The following is a 13665-nucleotide window of genomic DNA, read 5'->3' on the forward strand; positions in this document are numbered from 1 at the left end:
TAAACTACATACAAACTGACAATGTTTACTTGTTTTCACATCAGTCTACAAATATGTCAGAGCACCAGGCTGCTGATGTCGCTAACATATAGCCAGCTGCTGCAACGTTTGCTTGATGCCTCGTCTCAAACCGTAGCACTACATAACTCTTGAGAAATACCTTACCTTGGCGCGTTGTATCCAGTAAAAAATTGTCTTGAACAAAGAAATTTGTTTTGATCTGACCTCTATTTAATTCCAAAACAAATACATGCCTCACTAAAAATAATTTACTGAAGTGTGCAGAGACTCCGGGCCACAAGGTGGCAAGGGAGTGCACTTATAACAGATCCTCCTCATAGCATCTTTAAACAACACAACAAAAAATATATTGTCAGATCCATCATGATTACTTTTAAACATCTCGGCTTTAAAAATAAAACTGCGTCATGATACATTTCCTCTCCCAAGGCTAGCAGCTTACTTTAGTTAACTCCCTTGATGATACCTGCAGATGATAACGGTGAATAAGTTAATTTTGTGGTCAGTCGTATTTGACCAAATCCTAAATACTCCCGAACTGGTGATGAAACTTGTTTAGTTGCAGGTAGAGTATTTTGCTTTGATCTTGTATCTTTTTTTACGACATGATTCATGATGCAGTAGTTGTCACACACTGCAGCGAATCCTAGCAAGCTAACTGGTTAAAAAGTCGTCTTCTTCTTCTACTGCTGCTGCTTTTTTCTGTCCTCCCTCTGCATATTCAGTAATGCACAGGATAAATGAGACTAAGTGTGGCTGTAACATTTTGTCTCCTTGCAGCTCCAGCTCTCACTCTGACCCTCAGACTCCTCCACCTCCTCCTCCTCCAAAAGAAGGAGGTCCCTTCTACCTGAGTGAAAAGGAGCGAGAGGAGGACACAGGATACTTCAATGCCAACTCCTACCAGTACCAGGACACCGAACTGTAGGGTCTGTGCGCAGCAGCTGTGCCTGCCCTCAGCCTCCTGGACAAACATGTACACACGCACTGCACATGAAGTCTGTTCACACACTAACCATTCCATCACGTCCGCACAGGTAGCTGCTGACTCTGAAATGACTCTTGCTTCTTTATTATGACGAGAAAAGAATCTTTAATTTTTTTTTGCTTCAAAGAAGTCAAAGCAAACTGTACTATCCGTTTGGATAGGAACACGCTGTCTACACCTTACTCTTGTGTTGAATATGAGTGATTCTTTCTTACGTACCACTTGTAATGGTCCAAACTGAGTGACTATGGAACCACTTGTTTTCTTGCCTATGCAACTTTTCAGTTTGTGCACAGCAACTGAAACCTTTTGCCACGAGTCCTGTCCTCACGAAAACCTCAACAAACCCCAAAACCCACAAAGCGCTTTATCACATCTCCACTTCTTTTTAAGCTCCTAATATGATCAACAAAAGTTACGTATATATTCTATTATACAGCATATATATATAAACATATATATTATATATCTAAAGTCAAGTGTTTATACTCTGTCTTTGCATTCCTACATATATATATGACAATGCAGTATATATCTATATATATATACATATATATACATATATATTCTATCTTGTAACTCTGGAATTTGTTACGATTTTTTGAAGTGCCTTTTCCTTTTGTTATTCCCATGAGGTTTGGGTTGTCTTTCCTCCGCCCCTCAGCCGCCCAGCCATACTAAAACCTCTGCTGCTGTCAAGCTAAAAGGGAAACCAGGGAACCAGTGACACCGAAACCTTAATGCTGTCCCCTCACACTGTACTGTCTGCAGAAAACACACACACACACACACACACACACACACACACTCAAGTACAGCCCACCCTGCAGCCTGTCCTGTCTGCCATGTGTCAGAAAGCCATGTCTGATTTCTCACCAGAGAGTGATTTAAATATAAAAATGTTTAAAGTAATCAGTTTGGGAGGCTGAAATGCCCGACCACTCCAGCAATACAACAACTAGTTTGTTGCAATAGTTTAATCATTTTAAAAGAAGTAGCCCAGTTAGTGAAGGAGAATTTTAACTCTTTCAGTTTTACTACTTTCACATTTGCCCCTGCCACCGTCTCAGGATCCTGTTTACATAGCATGTTGCACAGGGATGTCTAACCACAATCACAAAAAGTAGTGCTTCTCCTCAGTTTTAAATCCTGTTTTCTGCGTGATTGTAGAGGAGCTGTCAGCATCTACACACTCTGATCGAGCTCAGAACTGGGACACTTGGGTTAAAGACCAATGTTTCTCATAAAAAAATCTGATATTGTGCAAAAATGTTTATTGTGAATATGATTTTATCAGTCTACTACACTGTGAAAATTAGATTTAAATGATATTTAACCAACCAACCCAAAAAAGAGAAAAAACATTGATGTCTTCGAAATACAAAAAGCATATTAAGTTTGAAAATGAAATATTTTGATAAACAGTGAGATAATATTTCATCACAAATAAGTTATTTCATCAGTACACTTGTGTAACTTATAGGAAGGAGGGTTATAAAATACCTGTCATGCTTTTATGGTTGCACCATTTGACAGTTTAATGGGACTGATTCTTTAACTGGTTAAAATGGCAGAAATGTTACATGAAATACTGTGACAACAACAGAAAAGCAAAGTACACATTTAAGCAAACATCAAAGATGTCATTTTAACAAGTTCAAAGCATATTTTTATGATACTGATCACTATTTGTCACTTTCTCACTCACAGATTTGTTGTTGAGAAGAGTCTCATCTTGAAAAGCTGCCTCCCTGGATTAAGCCAGTGTTAGCTTCAAACAAATAAACTAAACTGTTCTTAAGTCCTTATTTCTAGTAGGAGAAAAAGCCTCATTAGACTTAATATAAGCATTATATAAGTCCAGATAAACAACCCAGAAATAAATGCCTGCATTGTTTGTGCTGAGTTAAAAAACTGCCAGTGATGTTAGAAAAGTTAAAATTTGAGGGTTTTTTTTTTTTTTTTTGTTTTTTCAGTCACCTTAAATAATACATTTTCTTTACCCGCTGACAAATATTTGTACTCTTTGCTCATATTCTAAGTCTTATCTTTGGCTTTGTTAACTTGTATTAAGACAGTAACCTGAACTTGCCTTGTGGATGTTGCACATCTTAAGTTTAAAAGGTATTTCTATTAGAAGAAAATAGAGCATCACTAATGGCTTTGCTCAGAGTTACCACAGTGTCACCAAGCTATGGCACGTCAAAGGGCACTGAGTTTGTTGAGTAGAGTTGGTTTTTAACCTTACTGTTTTGTTTTAGCAGCCTGCCGGCGACGTCTTCTTCTGTTCCCGTAGCCATGGTGACAATCACTGCCGCTAACCACACCATTATTGCCATCAAATCCAAATGAGCAGAGACAAACCAACAATTTACTGACTGAGCTTCTGTGTGTCCAAAGAATGGGTGGCTTTAGTTTCATGACCCTTTATTTGACCAAATATTCACTGACGCTCATGAGCTATCGACTGAGGCGACAGATGTTTGAGCAGTTAGCACATTCAACAAGGGCAACTTTAAACACTATGGCTACAGTGAGAGCAGTGTTTGTGTTTTCTTGAATGGAGGAAAAGAAAACTGAGGAGGACCATCTTTCTAATGCCAGAACCAGGACCCTAAAGTGTACCTTAAGCCTCTACGTGCGTACACATGTTCCCTTATTCAAGCCACACAGACCTCTTCAGCAGGATTGGAATGTTTCAGCACAGTGGACAGGTCTGCTGGAGGTCATCAGAAAGACTGACCTGCTCTTTGGGGACAGCTAGCAGGTGGAGGACTGATACTGTTTCACAGTAAAAAAACAACACTACAGAGTTCAGATCAGGTCTGCATATTCAGTTTTTTGGGGGTTAAGTTACAATGAATGCATCAGAAGAAGATAAATGCCTGTGTCAGAGTTTTTATCATAATATAATCTATATTTATTTGATGTGAAACAGCACAATGTAATGTTGTGCAGATGGTTGTTGGGCTTTTGGACGCCAAGCTTGAAACTGTCTGCTCACTCTTATCCAAAGCCTTATCTATTCTCCCTGTGCCATAGTGCTCCATTGTGGTCCAAGATGTATAAAATATATTTAAAAACGACAGAGCACCAAATATGTATCATAAAACTCCTAAAGTAACCTCTGATCGATGGACTAACAGCTACTGTGAGTGTGCAGCTGTTTATAGACACACCAGATGTTTAGTTTAAAATTAAGATTATATATTTGTAAATGATTTCAAGTCCTTTTAAACACCAGGAAGCACTGAGAAACAGACATTGATGTTTTTAGTCTTATTGTTGAGTTTATTGGCAATAAGAGCTGAATCTGAGACCCGTGTTGAGACAAAGATCTGTTAAGCAGGATGCACCTGAAGGCCTTCATGTCATTCGATCATGTGATGTTCCCTAACCAGTTATCACACTAAGCTTTCAGACCTCCTTTAGCAAGATAGACATAATATAGATAATCTCTGACTGAATCAGATCTGAATTTTCTTGAATAAATAAATAAACTACGGAGAGAAAACACAACGCCCCTTATCGTGCAGACATTTCTTTCCTCAAACCAACCAGACACCAGGACCAGCAAGAGTAAAATCCCTAATGAGCCGGCTGAATCATTTTGTGTTAAACCATCCACAGAGGGGATTAAACTGATTTATACACCCAGAGGAGCCTGTGATGGATGAGCCTGGTTCCACCACACAGACAGACGCAGCAGTCCCAGCTCAGTGAGGCGCTGTGCGCTCTGTCCAGGTCTCCATATCAGTGTGTGATTGAGTTGTGTCTCACATGTTTCAAATATGCTTGATTGTATCTCTCAGTTCACTCTTAACTTCCACACATGAGCAACAAAGTGCTGACTGACGTCCTCCGAGGGGGTCGGTCGTTCCACTCCTGTACTGTGTCATGGTGGAGGGTTGAATTTCACATGAGAATGAGAGCAATGACTGAACTGTTTCTGCTGAGTTTTCCATGTTTTCACCTTAAAACACCAAATAAAACAAAAGTCTTAACCACATTTAAATGGTTTCTCTTCATTTCTGTGATAACCTGAGGATTGGGGCCTAGAGGATTGAGTTAGACCCTAGTGAGCTCTGTCGATCTAAGTCCCCAAATGAAGGTTAAACAATGAGGCATAAAACTATTGGGAAGATTGTAAAAACGGCGCACCTTAACCCTCTGATGCACTGAACCCTTTTCTCATAAGTCACCTGTGTCAAACCAAGGCCCGTTGACCATAAACTACATTTCCCATAATGCCTACCAGTTATGCCACTATATCACAGTTTTTTTCACATCAGTGCCATTCTCCAGAGCAGTGGAATTGAGAAATAAAACAATGATCCCCAAACGTCTAGGAAGACAAAAGCAGATGAAGGCTGTTTCAAGAAAGAAGGGAAGACAAATATTTGTTTGTGCTTCAAGGAGAAAAACTGATATGTCTTTTGTGTTATGAGGCCATGGTGGGTGTCAAAGAGTACAATCTATGTCAGTATTTTGACACCAAACACAGAGCTAAGTCTGCCAAGGAGAGCCTTCAAGAAAAACAACAATTAGAGCAAGATTAAAAATGCTTACTGCAATCAGGAGGCAGCAGGATGTGTTTAAAAAGCTACGACCAAAAGCAACGTGCCAGTGACAGCTAGCTGAAGAAATTGCTCTCACTGCAAAGCCTTTTTCAGAGGATCCAATTTTTGGAGCAGTAGTTTTATTTATTTTACATTTCATTTATTTACATTTAGCTTCATTTTATAATCTGTCCCTTTGAGGGCAAACATTATGCTGATGCGGTCTCAGTGAAAATAAATTAGTTTGACACCCCTGTCATAAGTGAGCAGATATTTTTGTTGAATGAGTTTTTTGTCTTCAGGGGTGTTTTCTTTTATAACCCTCTGCTTAAATATAATCCACTGCTCAGAAATATTAAGCTCCACATGCTTCAACTCATGTCATTCCTGTTCTGTTGGGATGATATTTGAGGGTAACTCTCTTTCTGTTGGTGATGGTGGTGTGTCAAAGCTCTGAGAAGGAGAGATAAATGAGGACAGACCTGTTCACACAGATCTCTGTTGGCCTTGGTTTTTTTTTATTTCTCCAGAGATATTGAATAATTAAAAACAACAGAGACCGAATGAATGTTCATCTTGTTTATTGAGTAGAGCTGTTTGGGTCTCTCTGAGGGATTTTTCTTTGCTCGTCAACAAAGATACAAAGATTTAAAGAACCTCATTAGTGGACTCATGTCAGGGTCAGTAGAGGCTACCTGTAAAGGTCAGAGGTCACTGATCTATTGATCTTGATCCTGACCTTGCAGCGTGTAGGAGTAATGAAGGGTTCCCCCCTTCTTCAGGAAGCAGTCGTGGTGATGAGTTCCCACCTTGATCTGTCTCTGGCAGACTCCCAACAGGTCGTCAAACAGGAAGTCACCGTCAAAAACCTCCATCCTCAGCACGTCGTTCTGCTGGGCCTTGAAGTGGGTGAACTCCTCCTCCCACCACGGGTTGACGTTGTTGTTACGGGTCGATGTTTTACCCAGCGAGGCAGAGCCACAGAACACCTCCACAAAGCCATCTGTGGTTCCCAGGAGGTTTGAGGGCAGATCGCTGGCCCGCAGGTTGAACAGCCTGAGCTGAGCGTGAGTGGCGGTCAGACCACAGAGGAGCAGCAGGAGGAGCGGGACATGGGAGGCCATGGCTGCACAGGAGGCTGGAGACGAGGAACGGCAAAGATGAAGACTTGGATTTGTGCAGTTTATATAGGATATAAGATCTATACTAAGTCTCAATCTATATAAGCATCCAGCAGTCTCTCTTTCTCTATAAGCTCTTGTTTGTGTGTGGGTACAAATGCAAAAAAAGGACTTACATGTATATATTTATATATTTATATATATATATATATATATATATGTGTGTGTGTGTGTGTCTGTGAGAGTGTGTAGACTTAATGTAGTTGTAAATTTGAGCATTTGTATACTTGGTGTTTTAATCACCATCTAGATTTTGGATATAAATTTTCAGGCATATAGGAGTGTAGACAAGTGTATATATTGGATAAATTATAGTTATACAGTATTAGTATGTAATGACAACAAGTACACTGTTAAAAAAATGTAATAAAAAAAATGTAACAAACAACAAAATGCTGGAAGATTTACAGACATTTTCATTCATTTTACACAGTCAAAAAAATAAACCCTTAATTTTTAAAGATTTTTTTTCTGTTTTTTTAAAAACATTAAACAAAACTGTAAAATTACAGGAATTATCTGTAACATCACTTCCTTAATGTTTTCTTTTTAAGTATTATGCCAGCTGAACCCTATACCCTCCTCACTCATGGTTGCAAATCACTGTTTAAAAAAAAAAAAAAAAAAAAAAAAAAAAAAAAAAGGTTAAGTTTCCAGACAAATACTATAACATTACAGTCTAAAACTGTTAAAAACATGGAACATCATGAAATAACTGTAAAAATGCAGGACTTAGCATAAAACATATGTAAAAACAAAACAAAAAAACAAACAACAAATTTTTCTAAAAGCACTGGCACCAATTTCCAGACAAATACAGTAAAATTACAATTAAACACTGTAAAATGAAAAGTTTATCCCCCTGACCAATATATTGTGACATAGTAGATCTGATTTTGGTTTGTGTAAAATATGAATCAATAGGTAATGATGAGATACAAAGATGTGTGTTTATATATATATATATATATATATATATATATATATATATATATATATATATATATATTTATATATATATACATTTAACTTACATATGTGTATTGTGTGTACATACTCAAAGCTACAATCTCCACTGAATTCAACATCCGTAAGAAAAAACAAAAACACATTAAAAAAATTACTTTAATAATTGTTAAGTTAGTCAGACAGTAAGGAGTTCACAGTGGGCCCTAATCACTCAAGAGGAAACTTCAGAAACGAGTTAAACTTGAATCCTTTGTGAGGCTGAATCTGATGTCTCTTAATCTGATTTAGAAAAACAAATCTTGTCATGCCTCAAATAAAAAAAAAACATAACTACATGTTATTTGCTATATCTCATCACAGTGTGCTAACAGAACACATGAAAGTAAGAATCTTGCTGTTGTTTTTGACGTCTGATAGTCAAAATCATAAGTTTGAGTGGGTGAGATTAAACTGCTGTGTGTAAATGTGCAGTGACAGGTGTGTTCTTACCTGTAGCGTTGATGCCGTGTGTCTCAGCACAGTTTGAGCGTCAGCAGGCCTCATATCAGTTTTTTTTCTCACCGCCCCCAACACAAGCTGCTTCTCTCAGCGTTACACAACACCACAAACACTGAGTTTGACCTCTTTGACACCACATCCTGTATCCTTTGGGAGGACTGAAACTCTTCAAGAACTTCGCTGAACCACGCAAAACAAAAACACAAACATTAGAGTCAACGTAGCTCAGTGTTTTCATCTGAAAGCTTTTCAGTTCTGCAAATTAAAAGTGTTCTGTTGACTTAAACAGTCTCTTTTATCAGATTGCAGCGACAGCAGCACCTGCAAAATAAAGACCTTAATTTAAAGTATAGCTGAAGTTATATTTTGGCTCTCTGCAAAATGGCAGCTCCCATGAAATCATCAACACACTCCTTTTTCATGAAAATCATGACTCATTCTCAGAAGCTGGGGTAAGAATAACAATTGAATGACAACTCATATTATTTTTATTTTTTTCAATCAATCAATCAATCAATCAATCAATCAATCAATCAATCAATCAATCAATCAATCAATCAATCAATCAATCACTTTTATTTATATAGCACATTTAAAAACAACCAAGGTTGACCAAAGTGCTGGACAGTCTTAGAACACAATCAAACAAAAGCAAGTTTTAAAAATTAAAATAAAATAAAATAAAAAATAGAAATAAAAAAAACTTTGAACAAGTATTTTTTCCATTAAAAGAATGAATATTTTCTTTAAAAAAAAAAAAAAAAAAAGCATTGCTAAAGAGGGTGCCAAAACTGCCCAATGCGTCAAATGTGGTTTTATAAACATATCTGATTTTTGTAGCTATATCCCCTGAATAAAATGGTATCCAAATATATGTCTGTGATTTTATCAAAACAGCAATCAACAATTCAGTTCCAAAATAATTAGAACTTTCTGTGTATTTTTTTATTGGGTCAGGCTTTACAGGGTTCAAATCATACCACTGCTTATTTTCTGTTCGCTCTGAGTTTAATTCAGGTCATTTTTTTTTTCATTTCACTCTGATATTTGTCATTGGAAGGTGTTTTTTTTTTTTTTCAAGAAGAAGAATTGAGGTCATGTTGTGGGAGAAAAAATTCCAGAGAAGTCTAATTATGAGAATACAGCATTGAATAAGTTTTTTTAATTTTATTTTTAAGGGAATGAGTTATCTGGCTCCACTAAAGTGAAGATAATGGTGTGTTTTGGAAAGATTTGCTTATGTTAAAGTTTAATTAATAACAGAAAATTTAATCTGGGAGCACATAATGTCATGAAAATCAGGACTCTAAATTGTCTAAAGACCCTGAGCTAGTTCTGAAGAAGAGCAAGAGATCAGGATCTTGTCACGCCATGTCTTAAATTTTGTAAATTTATGACTCCTTTAACATATATGTACAGGTTTCTTTTCTCACACAACTTTATTTTTGTGGAATTACATCTTTATTTCCATCATATAATTCATCTCTTATTTTAATTCTTAGATAGAAGTATTTCATCTTTGTTGAACAGGCTGCTGCTTAAGAGCTTTGTTATGTTTAAACATGTTCTCTAGAAGAGAGGATTGATTTGATCCTCTCTGTGATACATTCTCTAAATAACATGCTGAACACAGTACGAGGTTGTTGCAGTTTAGTTTTATTTCTTGTTGACAGTTTGAAAACAGAGAGAGGTAATCACTGATGTGACAAATCTGATAAATTATCATGTCCCTGCCTTTCAGTACCAGTAATCATCATTCTGAGGAGACATGACCTGATCTCTGAGGAGTGATTTCATCCTCATAGTTATCTTACAAGTGGGATGTTTTCCTCTGACACATTCTGATTATATCAGCTATGAAAGCTGAATGACTGGTTTACTGAGTGAGGGAGTAGGAGTAATGAAGGGTTCCTCCTTTCTCCAGGTAGCAGGTGTGCATGTGGGTTCCTGGCTTGATCTGACGCTTGCAGACTCCCACCAGGTCATCAAAGAACAGGTCACTGTCGTGAACCTCCAGCCTCAGCTCGTCGTTCTCCTGGGCCTTAAAGTAGGAGAACTCCTCCTCCCACCACGGGTTGATGGTGTCGTGACGAACGACCGTCTTCCCCAGGGAAGTGGAAGAGCAGTACACTTTGACGTAACCGTCTGTGGTCCCCAGCAGGTCGGAGGGCAGATCGCTGGCTCTCAGGCCAAAGATCCTGATCTGAGACTGGGCCACATTCAGACCGCACACGAGCAGCAGGAGGAAGGACAGAGAGGAGGCCATCACTGCACCACGAGCTGTGGAGAGAACAGAACAAAGAGTGAAGCTTTCCTCCAGTAGCTGGGGCTGTAGCTCTGCTTAACATCAACAAACAGGACGGTGATTTCTTTAAAGAGATCAAACCAAGAGGTTCAGATTGGACAATTCTGTTGAAAGGCTGTGTTAAAGCAGCTGTGGCCTCATGAAAAACAACACCTCCTCTGGTTTCAGATAAGGTGAATGCTCTCTTGCCGCTCACAGCCTGTTCAGTCAGACGTTTGTTGCATCATCCTCCTCCTCCTCCTCTTCACTGGAGGCGAGTGAGAAAGTGTAGCTCCAGAACATCTGGGATTGTTTGTTTGAACTGTTTCATGCTTCTACGTATTTCACAAAATGTCCCAGACTTCTCACACACCTGTGATCTTCAGTGTTTGATTTCTTCACTGTGAGTCTGTGCAGGTGTAAGCAGTGAAGGTTAAGCTGCAGAGCAGAAGGACAGTTTGAAGGTGCTGTGTGGTTTTAGGAGGTAATGATGTCTCTCTATGTAACCAAGAGAGCCAAAAACAAGACAACTCATCATTGCATAGCAAATCTTTCCAGGAGGGCGAGAGCAATTTAATGTTGTCACTCAGCAGCTTTGGACCAGAGATAAACTGTCAGATAATCAGTGAAATCAGAAGTAGAAATGCAGAAAGTGTCATCCATCTCAGAGAGAGGTATAAAAAAATTTTAGAAGGATTTTTCTCCCTCAAAAATAAAGAAAGAATCAGAACTTAAGGTTTTACCCAATGTATAAAAAAACAGCTGTAAATAGTGACTCTACAGTTCAACCCTCTGGTGCATGAGTGATTGAACCCTACACTCATCCATTAGTGGGTCAAAAATGACCCGTATAAGAAAAATGTGATTCAATGCCATTTCTGTCATTTTTGTAAAAAAAAAAAAAAAAAAAAAATTGTACTACTGTTTGTAATGCCAGCATTCATTTGGTATGTGTCTGATTTTTGTGTATATATGGGCACTGGAAAATGGATGATGACATTCTTTGTTGCTGTTCTGTGTCAGATTATTACTGTTATTATTATTTGATAAACAAAATGTTCAAAATCTGTCAGAGTGTAAAAATAAATTCAAATATGAAATTGTTCTTGTGTGGAACAAAATTTCATTTAAAAAAGATAATATAAATCATTTGTCTTAACCAAAAAGGCAGACATGTTTTTCCTTTTTTTTTTTTTTTTCTTTTTTTCTTAAGGGAACTTGAAAATAACAATCCATCACAAAAATATTGCAAATAAGTAACCCTCTTTCAAGTTCTACTCGAAAAAAAAAAGATACAATTTTTTGATTAATTAATTAAAAGTAATAATAATAATAATAATAATAATAATAATGATAATAATAATAATAATAATGATAATAATAATAATAATAATAATAATAATAATAATAATAATAATAATAATAATAAAGGGAAACATTATCAGCTGAACTGATGCACACCGAATCCCTTTAACTTATTATGTCCCTCATACACGTCTCATTGCTCATTTACTGACAACAGACCAAAGACAATTGTGCCCTGGTCTCATGCTGTGTTTGCTAGTGCTCAAGAAGACAAGTGCAAACCAACTCGGATAATTGACATGAAATGAAGTAAGAGACGCAAAAAACAGAAACAGAAGTGCAAATATGAAGACAAATGGAAAGCAGTTAAAGTGGACTGGGAGGTCTGAGGTCTAATTTGCAGCGCCATCAATACAAAAAATAGAACACCAAAGGTTCAGCGCTGACTCTACAAAAGGCAAAAAGCTGAAACAGAAAAACAGAGCCTGACTACTCAGAAAAACTACTTCCACACTCATGATAGTGAAAGAGCTACAGAACTCAAGTTTTTTATTATCATCACTTCACAAATATATGTCGTTGCATGAGGGTTCTAATAAATTACACTTATTGCACAATATGCTTTTGATTACATATTAAATAACTATTATACATTTTCTCACCTGCAACTTGTACAGATATCAGGGAATAAATAAGGGCATTTTGATATTGTCTCTTTGAAAATAAAAAAATGTTGATGGGGCCTCTGAATGTTACACAGCTGTGTTCCAGTGATGCAGTTTGAGTTACAGTTAGTTGATCACAAACCTGTTATCAGCTACAGAACACCTTATCAACAGGTTAAGGAAATATAGAACCTTGATAGGTTTGAGGTCAACACAAACAGCTTTCATCTAACAGGTTTAAAATTGTCTCCATTTTGGTTTTATTGGCTTGTTTCTATGCCAAACTTTTATTGACTTTATTTTGAGTCCTTTTTTTTGTTATCACACTGATGGTCAGATTTTTGTTTTGATATTTTAATATTTTATGCATTGTTGTCTTTTTTATTGTTGCATGTAAAAACCATGCCTGCCTGTATAAAGAGCACAGAGTGATGCATGGTGTTGAAAACACATCTGACAGCTCATATAGTTTTGTAATGTAAGCCATGTCGAGAATTCTTAAGTGAATAATCTGCAAATTTATCACTCCAGGTATAGAACTTACACAATTACATGAGTGTCAAATTTTATATTAATTTTTGCTATCGCCAAAAAGTCTTTTTCAAGCTGGTAGAGAACATGCTGCATATGTTTGTATTACAAATAGAACATCAGCTTTTAGGACTGTAAACAGGAACTTTGTGGGCTGCACATGTGGATCAGACTGTGAAGTTATAAAACAAAAAAAGGCTGAAAATAAGTCGAAGCCTTACCTGATATCTTCTTTACAGCTTCTCACCTCTCAGTTTGTTGTTCCATGTATTTAAAGGCTCTCAGAGCTCGTATCGGAAAGATTAAAAAAAAGGAAACCTGCACTATTCTCAGGGTTACATAACACCTCTGACCAAGGTTGTTTTGGTTTGTTTAGTCCAGGTTTTAGATATATGGTCCCTGCTGGAGTCTCCAACCTGGGAGTTAATAAAAACTTGATGACATTCTTTCCCTGACACTTTTGTTGGTCAAAAAATTTGACAAAGTACACTTAACAATTTTATTGTTCCATTTTAACACATTGTGTGACACTTTTTTTTGAAAAAAATAATATAATTAGCAGAGGAACAGCTCAGCAGTCTGTTTGATTTAAGTTCCTGGGTTTTATTTTTATTCACTATTTTTGTTATTTTGTTTAACAAACTGAAGATTATTATTCACACGC

At 37.1% G+C, this 13665-nt stretch overlaps 3 protein-coding genes across 5 annotated transcripts in view; 1 reads left to right on the forward strand and 2 right to left on the reverse strand.

Moving 5' to 3' along the window:
• tjp2b (tight junction protein 2b (zona occludens 2)) overlaps nt 1–5011 on the forward strand; it is a 100093-nt gene extending 95082 nt beyond the window's left edge. Inside the window, exon 23 of one of the 2 annotated variants that reach the window (XM_074669571.1) lies at nt 802–5011. In XM_074669571.1, coding sequence (XP_074525672.1) covers nt 802–949 — 148 coding nt within the window. In that variant the 3' untranslated portion in view covers nt 950–5011. The remainder of the gene's footprint in view (nt 1–801) is intronic. The other variant, XM_074669573.1, reaches the window with a different exon arrangement.
• A 1276-nt stretch (nt 5012–6287) lies between these two features.
• On the reverse strand, nt 6288–6692 carry LOC141790129 (perforin-1-like). Its single transcript, XM_074669789.1, has one exon. The coding sequence runs from the start codon at nt 6690–6692 to the stop codon at nt 6288–6290; it is 405 nt and encodes a 134-aa protein (XP_074525890.1).
• Nucleotides 6693–9797: 3105 nt separating this feature from the next.
• Nucleotides 9798–13289, reverse strand: LOC141790921 (double C2-like domain-containing protein alpha). Of its 2 annotated transcripts, none has more exons than XM_074671084.1 (2): nt 10718–10736; nt 9798–10496 (listed from the first exon to the last, which is right to left on the reverse strand). In XM_074671084.1, the coding sequence occupies exon 2, from the start codon at nt 10480–10482 to the stop codon at nt 10093–10095; it is 390 nt and encodes a 129-aa protein (XP_074527185.1). In that variant the 5' UTR covers nt 10483–10496; nt 10718–10736; the 3' UTR covers nt 9798–10092. The 2 variants fall into 2 exon arrangements, with proteins under 2 accessions (XP_074527185.1, XP_074527184.1); XM_074671083.1 differs by lacking the exon at nt 10718–10736 and adding an exon at nt 13223–13289 and having other exon boundaries at nt 9800–10496.
• Between the last annotated feature and the right edge of the window lie 376 nt (nt 13290–13665).

The sequence above is a fragment of the Halichoeres trimaculatus genome, unplaced genomic scaffold, assembly GCF_033239565.1.
Source record: "Halichoeres trimaculatus isolate MK-OKI-2021-1 unplaced genomic scaffold, fHalTri1.1 fHalTri1_scaffold_5, whole genome shotgun sequence".
In the NCBI taxonomy this organism is placed as follows: domain Eukaryota; kingdom Metazoa; phylum Chordata; class Actinopteri; order Labriformes; family Labridae; genus Halichoeres; species Halichoeres trimaculatus.